Below are 15,166 nucleotides of genomic sequence, written 5' to 3'. Positions count from 1 at the left end.
TGTTAGATAATTTTATATTCAAGGCTTACAGACAAAACCAATCAAGCCCCAAGACAGAGTTTATAAAGGGCTAAAGATTACTTGATTCTCTATATGTTAAATGTTGAATAATTTATAAAATCCTTCTAGAATATCCAAATCATATAAACTCTGCCTACTAAGATGAAACAAGCATATGAACTCTGCCTTGGAGCACAAAGCAAGAACTCATTGTCACAGATAAATGGTGGGGTGTTTCCTATAGACTGTGGGGTCAGGGTTACTGGTTAGGACCCTAAATATATCTAGATAGATAACTGATGTATAGTAATTTACAAAATTATTTTAAGTAAGAAGTTCCAGTTCAACAATAGTAAATATGATAAAGTTCTCTTTTAGGAATCAAAAATATATATGGTTCCTTTCCTTTATTCTCTTCTTTTCCTTTACTATAGAAGAAAATTACTCTACTATAGGCTATATAGGAGGGGGCTAAGAGGAAGAACAGAGATAAGAATAAATGTATAAAGCAATGCTATTTCTAAAGTTTTGGTTCAGAATTTGAGTGAATTCAGAGGTGTTCATCTTATCATGCTACACACATTCTTTTCCAGTAACTGACCCTATGCCATGCACTGGGTATTCCAGGAACTTCTTTTATATTAACTCATTTAAGACTCACTATAACATCATCATCATCATGTTCAATACACTGCTATTATGTGCATTTTATAGATCAGAAAATTGAGGCACAGATAAATTGCCCACTCAAGGTCACCAGGCATTCAAGCTCAAGAAGCTATGCTCTTACAACTCTGCTACCAGGTATTTTGAAAAGAGGTAACAAGAAGTTTAAAAACAATAGCGTCCAATGATCGTTTCATAGGACAGTTACACCAGGCCATTCTGTCACTCTCTCAGACACACCTGACCACTTACAGATTCCTCAGTGAATTCCTAGTTACTCTAAGAGATTTCTAATCTCATTATATTTCACTCTTTTTCAGAAGTCATATTACTCACACTGGCCTTGCAACTAAGCACAGGTTGCAAAGTTTTGTTCTTCACCTATTCAAAACTAGACATCCAAAAGCCAGATCAACTCCCAGCCTTGTTACAAAGCCTTTCCAGAAAAACACAAATGGTTGAAAAAGCAAGCCTGCTACCAACAACTGTTTAAGCCCAGACAAGTAACTGAACACTCCAGCTTCAATTTACCTATAAAAAGAAGGATCTGATGATGTATGAGGTTGAAAGTGAAAGTGGCTCAGTCATGTCTGACTCTTTGCAACCCTATGGACTATACTATACAGTCCATGGAATTCTCCAGGCCAGAGTACTGGAGTGGGTAGCCTTTCCCTTCTCCAGAGGATCTTTCCAACCCAGGGATTGAACCCAGGTCTCCCACACTGCAGGTGCATTCTTTACCTGCAGAGCCATAAGAGAAGCTTTGATTCTAAAGTGTGAATCCATGTTGATCGTTCTTACCTTTGAACTCAGATTATTATTTATCACAGCTTTAGCTTCTTTGTCATTTATCCCGATGGGCCACTGAAAACTACCACATGTGTTCCCCTCTCTCCATTAGTCAATAACTAAATCAGCAAGCAATTAGTAAGCCGCGTGCCAGATGCTCTGTGAGGCACCAAAGTGATAAAAACAATACTAACAGTATGTAATTCGTTTTTACTTACTAACTAGTGAGTTTCCACTATGCCTGAATCAAGAGTTTAGGACTAACTAGTTGGAGAAATCACAACACAGTTTCCCTGAATACCCCATGACAGGTAGTCCTCAGCCTTAGCTAACCTCACACCTCTCTGAATGCATCATCGCTCCCTCCCTCTGAGGAAAGTGTGATGAAGAAAGCAGGAGGTGGTGGACGGGAGGATGCACCAGCTGCCTCTAACTGGGGGAGAGAAGCCAGAATGATTCTCACGTGATAAGTGATGGTAGCGGACTGCCAGTTCTCTCTCAACACGATCCCCATGTTTTTCAAGAATAGCATTCTGGGCACATGGCTGCCCAAAATAAAGACTACACTCTCCAGGCTTCTTACAACTGCTGCCGTATGACCAAGTCCTGGCCAGAAGCAGAGGTGACCGGCATCACCTTCCTCCTGCCGGTTGTCTGGAGCGTGGACATTCTGGCCGGAAATGGGGAGCCCTTGTGGACCACAGGCTGGAGACACATAATCCAAGATACAAGAATCTCTGAAAATGGGGTTCAGCCAATACTGACCTAAGCTAATGCAAAAGAAAAATAAATCCCTGCCTTGTTTCAGCTGAAATGAATCCTAACAAATAGTCTTCCTTTGTTCCTTCCCTTTTTCCAACCCTATCCGTCTCACCTACCTGATCTTATGCTTTAGATCTTACTTGTTTGAAATGTCATTTTTTTTAAAAAAAAGTATTTATTTATTTACTTATTTATTTGGTTCTGTCAGGTCTTAGCTATAGCATGTGGTATCTTCACTGTGTCATCTTTTGCTTCCAGAACTTAGATGCTCCAAGGCATGTAGAATCTTAGTTCTCTGACAAGGGATCGAATCTGCATTGCCTGCATTGCGAGGCAGATTCTTAACCAGCGGACTGCCAGGGAAGTCCCTTAAATGTCATTTCTTAATGACCACCTTCTCTGTCCTCTTCACTTGCATTCCAGCAGGCCTTACAATAAATACACTTTTCTAAATTTGTCTTTCCTTATATTTATCACAATTTATGTGTATTTATCTATTTCTTTGGTTTCTATCTCCATCACCAGCATTCACATAAAGATTCTTTGTTTCTTTACCATGGGATCTTCCATGCCTGGCAAGCGCCCGACAGTGAAAATGAAAGTCGCTCAGTCATGTCCGACTCTTTGCGACCCCATGGACTATACAGTCCATGGAATTCTCCAGGCCAGAATACTGGAGTGGGTAGCTGTTCCCTTCTCCAGGTGATCTTCCCAACCCAGGGATCGAACTCAGGTCTCCCACATTGCAGGTGGATTCTTTACCAGCTGAGCCACAAGGGAAGCCCAAAAATACTGGAGTGGGTAGCCTATCCCTTCTCCAGGGGGTCTTCCTGACCCAGAAACCAACCGGGGTCTCCTGCATTGCAGGCAAATTCTTTACCAACTGAGTTATCAGGCAGCCAAATGCCTGACAGGAGGCATCTGTGGAAAAAATGGCTGAAAATGTGGGGGAGGTCCTCACTGCCTATTCTAGAAAATCCACAGTAAAGACTGCAAGTCTCTGCATTTACACCTGCTTTACCAAAAATCACGGGGAAAACTTTATAAATACTTAGCAGAGCGACTCTCAAACTCGAAGGGCATGGCACTTGAAAATGGTGGTGCCTGCTTTAAAAAAAAAAGAGAGATTCATAGATAAAGTGAAAATATCTCCATCTAAACAAATAATGCATAAAGTATTTAATGGAAAATCACACATATTTTCAATGTTTGCTTCTGACTTTTTCACATATTTTTATTGCCTGTTTAATGTAGTCATGTCAAAGGGTAAGGAAGCATGGGAGGAAAACAGTTTTCTCTATACACGTACAAAGGCAAGAGAGTACCAACATTTGATTTTAGCAGCAGGAAGAGAGAGGGCTACTTGAGAACATTTAGTTCACAGAATCACATGTTTTAAACACTTTCTTGCATTAAGTGCAGAAATACTATGTAAGTCTATAGCTAACCTCCAGTAATGGTACATTCTAAACATACCAAACACCAGATTTTTTTATTCATCCTAGAAACTGATGCAGATCTTCTAAAGTGTCTTGGTAATTTTAGATTAAGAAGGAATTTCTCCTCGCTTATGAGAAGTCAGGACAATTCAACCATTTCACTCTCAAACTTTACTAATGATCACTCCTTCCATAAAGCACTCTAGAAGACCAAATGCCCAGAATTAGGGCTATCAAAACTAACCATTTGGGTAAACAGCCCAAATACAAGCCTCTGTTATTAAAGTATTATTGAGAGGAGATTTAGAAATGGTCCTTCTATTTGGCCTCTTTCTTACTCTCAAACCTAGGTGCTCAGTGCCATGGTGCTACCCAGTAAGACCAGAGTTCTAAATGGAGATCCTGACGCATGTCCACCAGCCCTACAGAAAGTGAGGGCCTCCTCCACAAGTCACTCACCTTTACATTTTCTGTAGAGGTCTGGTTGGGTTTTGTTATAAAATATAATATCTCAATGATAAATGATACTCTCTCTCCATTCCCCCAACTCTATGACCACACATACAGAGTCATGAGCTAATTTGATGGGAAAGAGACTTTGATTCTTCCTTTGTATTTGAATCTAACTCAAAGAACTAGTGAGGGAATACATGATCATGGAAGGATACAGAAAACACGGGACTTCGAGCCGCTCTGAGCTCTGCCCCTTACTAGCCTGTAATTTACCTTTTCTGTTCAATCATCTATAAAATGGGAACAGTACTGGGAATCACCTGTCTTTCAGGATAAACTCAGAAGACAAGGTAACTCACTGTTCAAGAGCCCACGTTTGGCTCCACGCTGAATTATAATTTGAATATCGGTCCTGCCATTTCACTAGATGTGTGATCCTAGTGTGAATGTATTCATCAGAGTGTTTAATGCATAATAAATGTTAACAAATTGGCCCCTGTCATTTCTCCTTTGAAAATGTAAAGCATTTCAGCAATATTCAATTATATTATCTAAAGATGCACGTAAGACATCTAATGACAGAATGTTCATCCAATGCTTGCTCAGTATCCAGCCTCACATCCTTTCTTACCGACAAAGCCGGCCTGCCCTCCCCAGATAGGCAGCTCGCATCTCTAACATGCTGAGAGACACAGAAGGCCGGTCACAGTTCCCTCCAGTCACTGAAGACTCAGCCAGCTGTGTCAGTTAATAACCTCACTAAAGATTATCCATCAGAAAGTAGGGGGGAAGTCCTAATTGCTCTAGTCAGAGATGTCATTAGTTATGTACCTGGCTCCTATGAAGTCTGCATGGCATTTATGGAAATAGCACACACCACAGGAAAAATGTTACCAAGGCAAACAAGTATTTAACCTAAATGTTAACTGGCTCCCTGCCATCTACTAATCCACTTCAAAGGTAATGTATCTTCAGAGAAACCCTCTTCCTGATTATCTGCAGGTCTGACACTCTATGTGCTCAGTGATAAAATTTTTATTTGGATTCCATGGCCATTTCAATAAATAAACGTTGTCTTTTCTCCCCCTCCTGTTAGATAGTATAACCATGTATTCAATAGAACAGTTCCTAAACCAAGTGATCTAACGTCATCCCTATTAAATTTGTCAGAAGCAAGCATCATTGATATTTCTGAATCCTCCAACTGAAAGTCTAGAGCCTTCTTTCTTAATGAGAACATTACCATCATAATCTTGGGTTTCATTATTAGCTGCTTCCTGTTTTATCTCACGGAAGTTTCTAAAAGAGGGAACCATATTATTTTCTCCCCAGGAATTTAATACAATTGCTGCACACTTCTAAGAATGTGACATGATTCAATTTCTCATGTTTATAAACACTAGCAGATAGCAATATGTGAGTAAAATGTATGATACAGTTTCCTGAAAAACAGGATTTACGATTTGTCATAAAAATGTACTGTGCCATGTTTGGAAAGAAAGAAAAACTGCATGGTGCGGCTTTATCTGTCCTGAATGGTATGCTCAGACCATTATTTGAAAAGGTCTACCATATCACATTTTAAAAGATTGTCCTACAATATATTTCTGTAATATGACTAGAGAATTTTTATAAGAAATATCTAGTTTAGATCATTGACTGTCAGAATGAGTTATGCAGAAACACCAAGAATAAGTTAATATATCCTCCATATGTAATGGAATTCAGTCATTCCCTCTGAGGACTCATCCAATTCATATTTCTCTCTATTTCTGTCTCTACTTTGGGAAGAAAAAGTGGTAAAAGCATTTTCATGTGGTAATGATATTAGCAAAACAAGTCCTTGTGTTAAAGTTTTTACTTTGGTCATGACAAGCATTACAGAATTACAAGAGAAGGGTGCTCACATCTAAGGATGACTGAAGTTGGTATAGAAATTCCTCATGCATGGAGAAAGGGTATAAAACTTATTTCTAAGCCCCAAATGCTATTGTTTGTATATGTCTTTATACTCAAACAAGTAATTCAAATCTCAGGAATCAGAAATGGTCATGGAACCCTCACCTGTGGGCTCTCAAAGTCAGACCACCTTCTCCAAAGTTTCATTTGATGCTAAAAAATTAGCTTGAAATATTTTTCCCAACTCTAATGTTTAAGTTTTTAAAACATTAGCTCAGCTGGCAAAGAATACATCTGCAATTCAGGAGACCCCAGTTCGATCCCTGGGTCAGGAAGATCCCCTGGAGAAGGGATAGGCTACCCACTCCAGTATTTTTGGGTTTCTCTGGTGGCTCAGCTGGTAAAGAATCCGCCTGCAGTGTGGGAGACTGGAGTTCAGTTCCTGGGTTGGGAAGATCCCCTGAAGAAGGGAACGCTACCCACGCCAGTATTCTGGCCTGGAGAATTCCATGGACAGAGGAGCCTGGCAGGCTGCAGTCCATGGGGTCGCAAAGAGTTGAACACAGCTGAGCAACTTTCACAAAGTTTCTAAAAACAAAAGCATGTACCAAAGGCCCTCTTCTTTTAAAAGTTTCGGAAACCTAATTGTGAAGAATCGCAACCCAGATGATTGTTTTCCTCTTTTCTGACAATGTCTGATCTATTTCCAGACATTACTACAAGCACCACTGTCTAGCATGGTGTCATTAGAAAGTCCATAAAGACTGGCTTTCCAGGGTTTCCAGCAGAGCTAACATGTGTCAACTCCTGTCTTCAGCAAGGCTGGCAGAAGGTACCACTGGGCTGGAATTAGAAAGCAAGTATGTTTTCAAAACAGGTGTTTCTGTTGACATAACCATTAAACATTCTGCTCCTCCATAGTTCCTAGAAGAATAGGTACTTTCTCATTTTGATTTTTAACGCAAATTCCTATATTCCATGAAAAGCTGTACTCCTGGGAGAATTTCCAGAGTAATAAGAAATCTGCGAGGTGTGTCTCTTAGTGTGACATCAACGCTCAACCTTCAGTATTTGGAGATCTTTTAGTGGAAGAAGGATAAAGAGACTTAACTTGAAAGTTGTAAAAGTGATGGACGTGGCTGCTGACCTTGTGGTGGCACAGAGGTAGCAGAGAAGTCAAGCAAATCTAGAGATGGTTACTCTTGGGCTCCTAGGAAAGCACAGCGGCCCGACGTATGTCAAAGGATAAGGCAAAACCAGACATTCCAGAATCAAAGAGAGTTAAAGACAAAGAGATCTTAAAGATTAGGTAGCTCAGACATTCTCAAGGTTTACTGCATATAAGAATATTCCTAGACCCACCCACTGAGATGATGACTCGGCAGCAGTAGGTAGTGGTGGCAGAAGTAGCAGGAAAAGAAGAAGTAACAAAGAGCACGTCTAAAGAACTTGCTTTGGGCCAGATACTATGCTAAGTTCCTTATCACTAACAACTATCACTTATTTAATCCTCACAATGGTCCTATTAGGTAGGGGCTACTATTTCCCCCTGATGGAGGTGATGTGGAGGTGAAGGTGATGGAATTCCAGTTGAGCTATTTCAAATCCTAAAAGATGATGCTGTGAAAGTGCTGCACTCAATATGCCAGCAAATTTGGAAAATTCAGCAGTGGCCACAGGACTGGAAAAGGTCAGTTTTCATTCCAATCCCGAAGAAAGGCAATGCCAAAGAATGCTCAAACTACCACACAATTGCACTCATCTCACACGCTACTGAAGCAATGCTCAAAATTCTCCAAACCACGCTTCAACAGTATGTGAACCATGAACTTCAAGCTGGATTTAGAAAAGTCAGAGGAACCAGAGATCAAATTGCCAACATCCGCTGAATCATCGAAAAAGCAAGAGAGTTCCAGAAAAACATCTACTTCTGCTTTACTGATTATGCCAAAGCCTTTGACTGTGTGGATCACAACAAACTGTGGAAAATTCTTCAAGTGATGGGAATACCCGACCACCTAACCTGCCTCCTGAGAAATCTGTACGCAGGTCAAGAAGCAATGGTTAGAACTGGACATGGAAAAACAGACTGGTTCCAAATCGGGAAAGGAGTACGTCAAGGCTGTATATTGTCACCCTGCTTATTTAACTTCTATGAAGAGTATATCATGCGAAATGCTGGGCTGCATGAAACAGAAGCTGGAATCAAGACTGCCGGGAGAAATATCAGTAACCTCAGATACGGAGATGACACCACCCTTATAGAAGAAAGTGAAGAGGAACTAAAGAGCCTCTTGATGAAAGTGAAAGAGGAAAGTGAAAAAGATGGCTTAAAACTCAACATTCAAAAAACGAAGATCATGGCAACTGGTCCTAGCACTTCATGGCAAATAGATGGGGAAACAGTGATAGACTTTATTTTGGGGGACTCCAAAATCACTGCAGATGGTGACTGCAGCCATGAAATTAAAAGACGCTTGCTCCTTGGAAAAAAAGCTATGACCAACCTAGACAGCATGTTAAAAAGCAGAGACATTATTTTGCTGACAAAGGTCCATCTAGTCAAACCTATAGTTGTTCCAGTAGCCATGTATGGATGTGAGAGTTGAACTATAAAGAAAGCTCAGTTGAGAGTTGAACTATAAAGAAGAATTGATGCTTTTGAACTGTGGTTTTGGAGAAGACTCTTGAGAGTCCCTTGGACTGCAAGGAGATCCAACCAGTCAATCCTCAAGGAAATCAGTCCTGAACATTCATTGGAAAGACTGGTGCTGAAGCTGAAACTCCAATACTTTGGCCACCTGATGCAAAGAACTGACTCATTAGAAAAGACCCTGATGCTGGGAAAAATTGAAGGCGGGAAGAGAAGGGGACGACAGAGGATGAGATGATTGGATGGCATCACCGACTCAATAGACATGAGTTTGAGAAGTTCCAGGAGTTGGTGATGGACAGGGAAGCCTGGCGTGCTGTAGTCCTAGGGGTTGCAGAGTCGGACACGACTGAATGACTGAGTTAAACTATTTACCTCATTCTCCATATGAGGAGACCAAAGCACAGAGTGGTTCAGGAATCTGTTCAAGGAAGTCCAACTAGAATGCCCAGACAGGCTGGCTTCAAAGTCTGAACTCTTAATCACTATACTAAATTAACCACCAATAGGGCACACTCCTCTAGGGAGGAAATGGACAGATGTTGTGTCCAGCTCATGGGTTCCAGCCGTACTACTCTGACCAAGGTGCTATTCTAGGCTAGAGATTTCCATCCTTTTCTGCCCAACTCACTGTTCACTTATGGGATACAACACACCCCTGAGTCTATATAAGAGGCTCCCAATTATGGTGGCTCTCAAAGGAGGGGAAAAAGGGAAAAGGGGAGAGAGAGATGCCACCCCCCAAAGGGAGACGGTAATTAGAATGAGGGAGATAAGGTTCACAGAATGTGAGGATGCAAATAAAGATGTGATTCTTATATGGCTTCAAAGGATGAGCTTCCTTTCCTTAAATTGACTATTGTACTTAGCATTAATATATGTCATTAGGTCTTTGCTTTAACATATAGAGGCAGAGAGAATGCCCAGAATGATCAGGTCTACCCCAAGCTGGAACTACTCCTGTACATTTTCTCAAAAGGTCATAAATCTATTTAACAATATTTGATATGCAGGACCAGGCCAAAAATCTTACAGATTTATTGAAATCTATAAACCAAGTAAAGCTTTTTACTTAGTTGTCATTTCTGTTCCACAATCAAGGTTATTCTGGGGGACCACAAGCAAGGATAATAATCATATAGTCCACAAGTGGTGGTCAAGTGACCACCACATAGAGGCATCTTTAAGATAACAATGAGGGTCAGCAATTCGTTTCCACCACAGTGACGCAAGCTGAGAGTGCGTCAAACCCACCTTCATCACTTCCACCTGCAGATCTTCGTGGAGGGAAGGCGTCACTTTCACAGCATTCAGGATCTGATTGAGCAGCTGCTTCTCATCAGAGTCCGTTTCCATGGATACAAACCTCTCTTCCGCCAGGAGCTTCTGTAAAGAGGCACCAGACAGTGATCACAGGCAGGCTTTCCCCCGCTGCCTTATTCTGCTGTAGCCTAGTATGTCCTACGGATAACGTTTCTTACTTGGGAGGCATGTAGCTGGAGGCTATTAGGAAGGAGTTTCCGCTCTGTGCCATTAAAAAGAAAAATGCATCATGCCTTTGGAAAATGGTTTTTGGCAAAGGCTTTATCCTGCTATTAGATAATTTACTGTAAATTTTATGAAGTGAAATTCTAATGTGGTGGCCAAATAAGTCGTTTGGTGGGTGGGGAAGGAAGATGAATGCGCCAAGGGGAATCCAGCTTCTCACAACAGGCACGTTTGCACACACCCTTTCTGAATGAAGCTTTGTCACAGGAAAGGAGGTTTTATACACAGGTTGATCGGTCACATTTGTACTTCCTAATGTGAGCTATCATTTACCCAGGAATTATTCACGAATCTACAAATCTTAATATATTTTCATCAGAAAATCAATCCCACAAAAACAGAAACAAGAAGACAGTCATTTTCATGAGGTTTCCCAGAAGGCATTACATCTCACAGGACAGCTCTCCTCTACTTGAAAACAACTCATTTTTCATAAAATCCTTTATGAATTGAACCAAACCCTCCTTGCCTACAATTTGTATGCCCTAGTTATACCTGCAGCCACACAGATTAAGTTTCTAAAATACCCGATCAGCGATGAACTCCACCTAAATCTCTTCTTCTCCACACTAAACCTCCTTGGGTGCCATCAAACATTCTCCACATAACATGGTTTCAGACACTTTCCTCCTCAACTGGCCTCCAGTGAATGCAACACTTCAAGGGTGGTCTGATAGCAATGAGCAGGAGCACCCAAAAGGGCATGCTAAGGTAAACATATGGACCCTGGGTGATGAGGACGTATCAATGTAGCCTTATCTTTGTTTTTTTTTTTTTAAGTATCGTTCCGGGAGTGATGATGGGTGAGGCTATGCATGTGTAGGGGGAGGGAGTATGTGGGAAATCTCTGCACCCTCCTTTCAATTTTACTGTCAATCTAACACTGCTCTAAAATAGCCTTTTAAAAATAATAACAATAAAAAAGATGGCAAGAGGGAAAGAAATGCAGTCTTTGGTGGCCATTGCTCTCCTATTTCAAACCTGGAATTGTTTACCTCTAGAATTCTAGTTGTATGAGACAATTAAATGTGTTTACTGCTTAAAATCAAACCAAAAAACAAACAAACAAAAAACAGTAATACAGAAGCTTAATCACACTCTCAGATCAAATTAGCTTAGTTGTAAGTCACAGCACATTTTACGCTGACTCACTCAGAAACCTCATTCTCAAGGGCTGCAATTAAGCTGTTCTTCCCCAATCTGTCCTGGGGCAATTGATTTTTGAGACCCCAGAGTAGGATGGATTTTATATTTATCCCTGTTAAATTTGCCCTTGTCGGATGCAGCATGGGGTTGCAACCGTGAAGAATTTTTGGAATTCTGATTCATCCAGCGTAATGACTCCCTCTTGTAGCTGAATGCCACTGAAGATCCAGAAAACACATATTTCAAACCTTCTTATGACTCCTTGAATTCATCTCTACAGCTATACCTCATCTTATTGCACTTAGCTTTATTGCCCTTCACAAGTATCATGTTTCTTTACAAATTGAAGGGTTGTGGCAACTGTGTGTCAGTTAAGTCTATTGGCACCATTTTCCCAATAGTATTTAGTCACATAGTGTCTCATTTTGGTAATTCTTGCAATATTTCAAACTTTTTTATTTTTACTCTATTTGTTACAATGATTTGCAATCAGTGTTCTTTGATGTTACTACTATAGCTGGCTGAAGGCTCAGATGATGTTAGCATTTTCTTTTATCAAGAAAGTATTTTTTAGTTAAGGTATGTACTTTTTTTAGACATAATGCTACTGCACATTTAAGAGACTACAGTATGGCATAAACATAACTTTTATATGCACTGGGAAAATGCAAAATCCATGTGGCTCAGTCTACTGTAATATCTGCTTTATTACGGTGATTGGGGACTGAACCCACAATATCTCTGAAGTGTCCACTCAAAAGAATTTTTTGACTATGCAGGGCAGCCCAGAGTTAGTTCATATACAAAACCCTGTTTTTACTTAAAGTAATAAAGACTAGAAAACTCTTTTAAAAAAGCCTTAGAAGTTAACGGGAGGGCTTCCCTGATAGCTCAGTTGGTAAAAAAAATCCACCTGCAATGCAGGAGACCCCAGTTCGATTCCTGGGTCAGAAAGATCCACTGGAGAAGGGATAGGGTACCCACTCCAGTATTCTTGGGCTTCCCTTGTGGGTCAGCTAGTAAAAAATCTGCCTACAGTGTGAGAGACCTGGGTTAGATCCCTGGGTTGGGAAGATCCCTTGGAGAAGGGAAAGGCTACCCACTCCAGTATTCTGGCTCGGAGAATTCAATAGACTGTATAGTCCACGGGGTGGCAAAGAGTCAGACACAACTGAGCGAATTTCACTTGTTAATGGGAGGTCACAAGGGATGCTGAGAGGAAGATGCCCAGCTCCCCATGTCAGTGAAGTTCCCATGAAAACATGAGACTGTGACTTACAGAGTTTGAGGGTTAAAAAATAAAAAACCTAAATGGAAAATCTATGTAATACTAGAGAAAAGAGAACATAAGTGGCAGGTTGAAACAAACTTCTATTCATTTTTACAGTCACTTTGGAGAAAAGCAAAGAGTTTTTAATAACTGTTTAATTTTTTTAATGTTTAAAAACTCCTAATGTCACTGCATATTGAAATATATATTCTCTAATCCACTAAGGGAAAAACAGTCATAATTTTCTTATTCTTTCATATTTATTGACACTGAAAACGTATTAGAGACCTCTCTAAACTTAAAGAGCAAACTATGAAACAGTAATGTGAAAAGACACCCAACAATGCTACCAATCCATGGCCATGTTGGAAGAACCCCCGGCAGGCTTGAACTCCACGGTGCTTGTCACTCAGCCACCAAACCACTTAAGAAGTCAGGGTTTATCTGTACCATTTTCTCTAGATTCTACATATATGCATTGATATATGATGTTTGCTTTTCTCTTTCTGACTGACTTCACTCTGTATGACAGACTCTCGGTTCATCCACATCTCTATGAATGATCCCATTTTGTTCCTTTTAGTAGCTGAATAATACTATTGTGTATGAACCACATCCTTATCCATGTGTAAAAGAGCCAGTGGGAAGCTGCTGTGACGCCCAGGAAGCTCAGCTCAGTGCTCTGTGATGACCCAGAGGGGTGGAATGAGGGGGTGGGGTGGAGGGTGGTCCAAGAGGGAGGGGATATATGTATACCTATGACTGATTTACTTCGTTGTAAGCAGAAACTAACACAACATATAAAGCAATGTATTCTAATTTTTAAAATCCTTTTAAAAAAGTCCGTGTATTTATGCAGCCAACAACTTTGCACCTTTGGAATTAGACCTATTACATACAGTGCAAAACAGAATGAACAAATGTCCAGGGAAGGAAGCATATTTGCACAATTTGACTTTTCTGATTAGACCAAATTTCTTTTCTCTTCCCAATCTCATTCTGGAAACAAAACATTCGCCAACTTAACCATAGACTAGAAAACAAACCAGAATCTTTCCAGCTTACCATCACTGCTCATGACACAGAACCAGAGATGTTGGATGCATATAAGATTTGAGCTGGTACAGAACTTGAGGTGTCTCTCTTGGAGTCCCTTACTCTCCTAAAAGTTAGGTGTCATAAAAAATATTTCATCGCTATGTGGGCTTAGCTGAGTCTCCAAGAGTCTGACCATATATGCTCAGCAAGATAACGCTGCGCACAGAGAATTGCTGGTAAAGAAAAGAAAATCGTTATCCTCTATGGTTATTACACAGTTCAATCAATTTCTGTCAGGGCCTTGAAACAGCTACAATTTAGAATGGTAACTATTTCCTCTTTCAATGCCACGGTGGTCTGTCCATTTCTCTCATCCTGTTGGGGTAAGAACAGGATGTATTGTATACGGTACCTGTATCCCTGCCAAGGCATGTTGAGCCAGTTTCACATTCTTGGATTCCAAAGCCAACTGGAGGGGCAGCAAGCATTTCTCCCTGGCAACACATAAAAACGGACCATATGTGAGCTCAGCAAGGCTGGCAGCCAAAGGATGCAAGCCTACGTACACCCACCCCCAAACGCCACCACACATATACACCGAACTGTGACCAGTAATCAAACTGCACCTGGAGTGAAAAAAACAGCAAAAATGCCGTGCAGAAACCATAGCGTACCAGCAGCTCGCCTTCTTCAGATAGCTATAGAGAGAACACACACAAGGACTCTCAAACAATTGTTTTGGTGAACTAGTCATCATATGATAAGTCCCTTACCAGGCCATGAACATGCCTTGCTCTTTCCCAAAGTAATATAATTAACTGTATTCAGTACACCTGGGGTGTGTAACCCTAGAGAGCACTGTTTATACAGATTTCTATGCCTTTGCTCAGACCTCTCCCCGACCTAGCAAGTGAGGGCATCATCACCTGGACTAGTCTGCCTCATCAATATAAATTGAAATTTGATACACTTGTCAATTTCTCCCCAATTCACAGTGTTCTTTAATCAGCTAAAGCTTTTTAAAATTTTTATGTATTTATTTCTGTCTGTGCTGGGTCTTCATTGCTGCACGGGCTTTTCTCTTGTTGAAGCAAGTGGAGGCTACCCTCTAGCTGTGGTGTGCAGGCTTCTCACTGCGGTGGCTTCTCCTGTTGCAAAGGACAGGCTCTAGGTGAGTGGGCTTCAGTAGTTGCGGTACGTGGGCTCCGTAGTCGCAGCTCCCAGGCTCCAGAGCACGGCTCAACAGTTGTGGAGCATAGGCCTTGTTGTCCTACGGTATGTGGGATCCTCCTGGACCAGGGATCAAACCCACATCGACACTGGCAGGCAGATTCTTTACCAATGAACCATCAGGGAAGCCCTACCTATAATTTTTGAATTAGTTCTTTAGTCTCCATCAGGGTGACCTAAATTTTGTGATGGGGCTTAATAAACATGCTTCCAAGGCAGAAATACAATCAAACCATCAACAGCTTGGACCCATGAGAAGTACCTGACATCAAG

The 15,166-nt window shown here is 40.9% G+C and overlaps 1 protein-coding gene across 1 annotated transcript in view; it reads right to left on the bottom strand.

Moving 5' to 3' along the window:
- Positions 1–15,166, bottom strand: part of ARFGEF3 (ARFGEF family member 3) — a 177,133-nt gene that overhangs the window by 117,597 nt on the left and 44,370 nt on the right. The window contains exons 3-4 of the mRNA XM_061130506.1: positions 14,076–14,157; positions 9,916–10,047 (exon numbers count right to left, since the gene is read on the bottom strand). Coding sequence (XP_060986489.1) covers positions 9,916–10,047; positions 14,076–14,157 — 214 coding nt within the window. The remainder of the gene's footprint in view (positions 1–9,915; positions 10,048–14,075; positions 14,158–15,166) is intronic.

This window comes from Dama dama, chromosome 26 (genome assembly GCF_033118175.1).
Source record: "Dama dama isolate Ldn47 chromosome 26, ASM3311817v1, whole genome shotgun sequence".
Lineage (NCBI taxonomy): Eukaryota > Metazoa > Chordata > Mammalia > Artiodactyla > Cervidae > Dama > Dama dama.
Note: the sequence above shows the minus strand (reverse complement) of the source record. Positions and strands in the feature narration are given on the sequence as shown.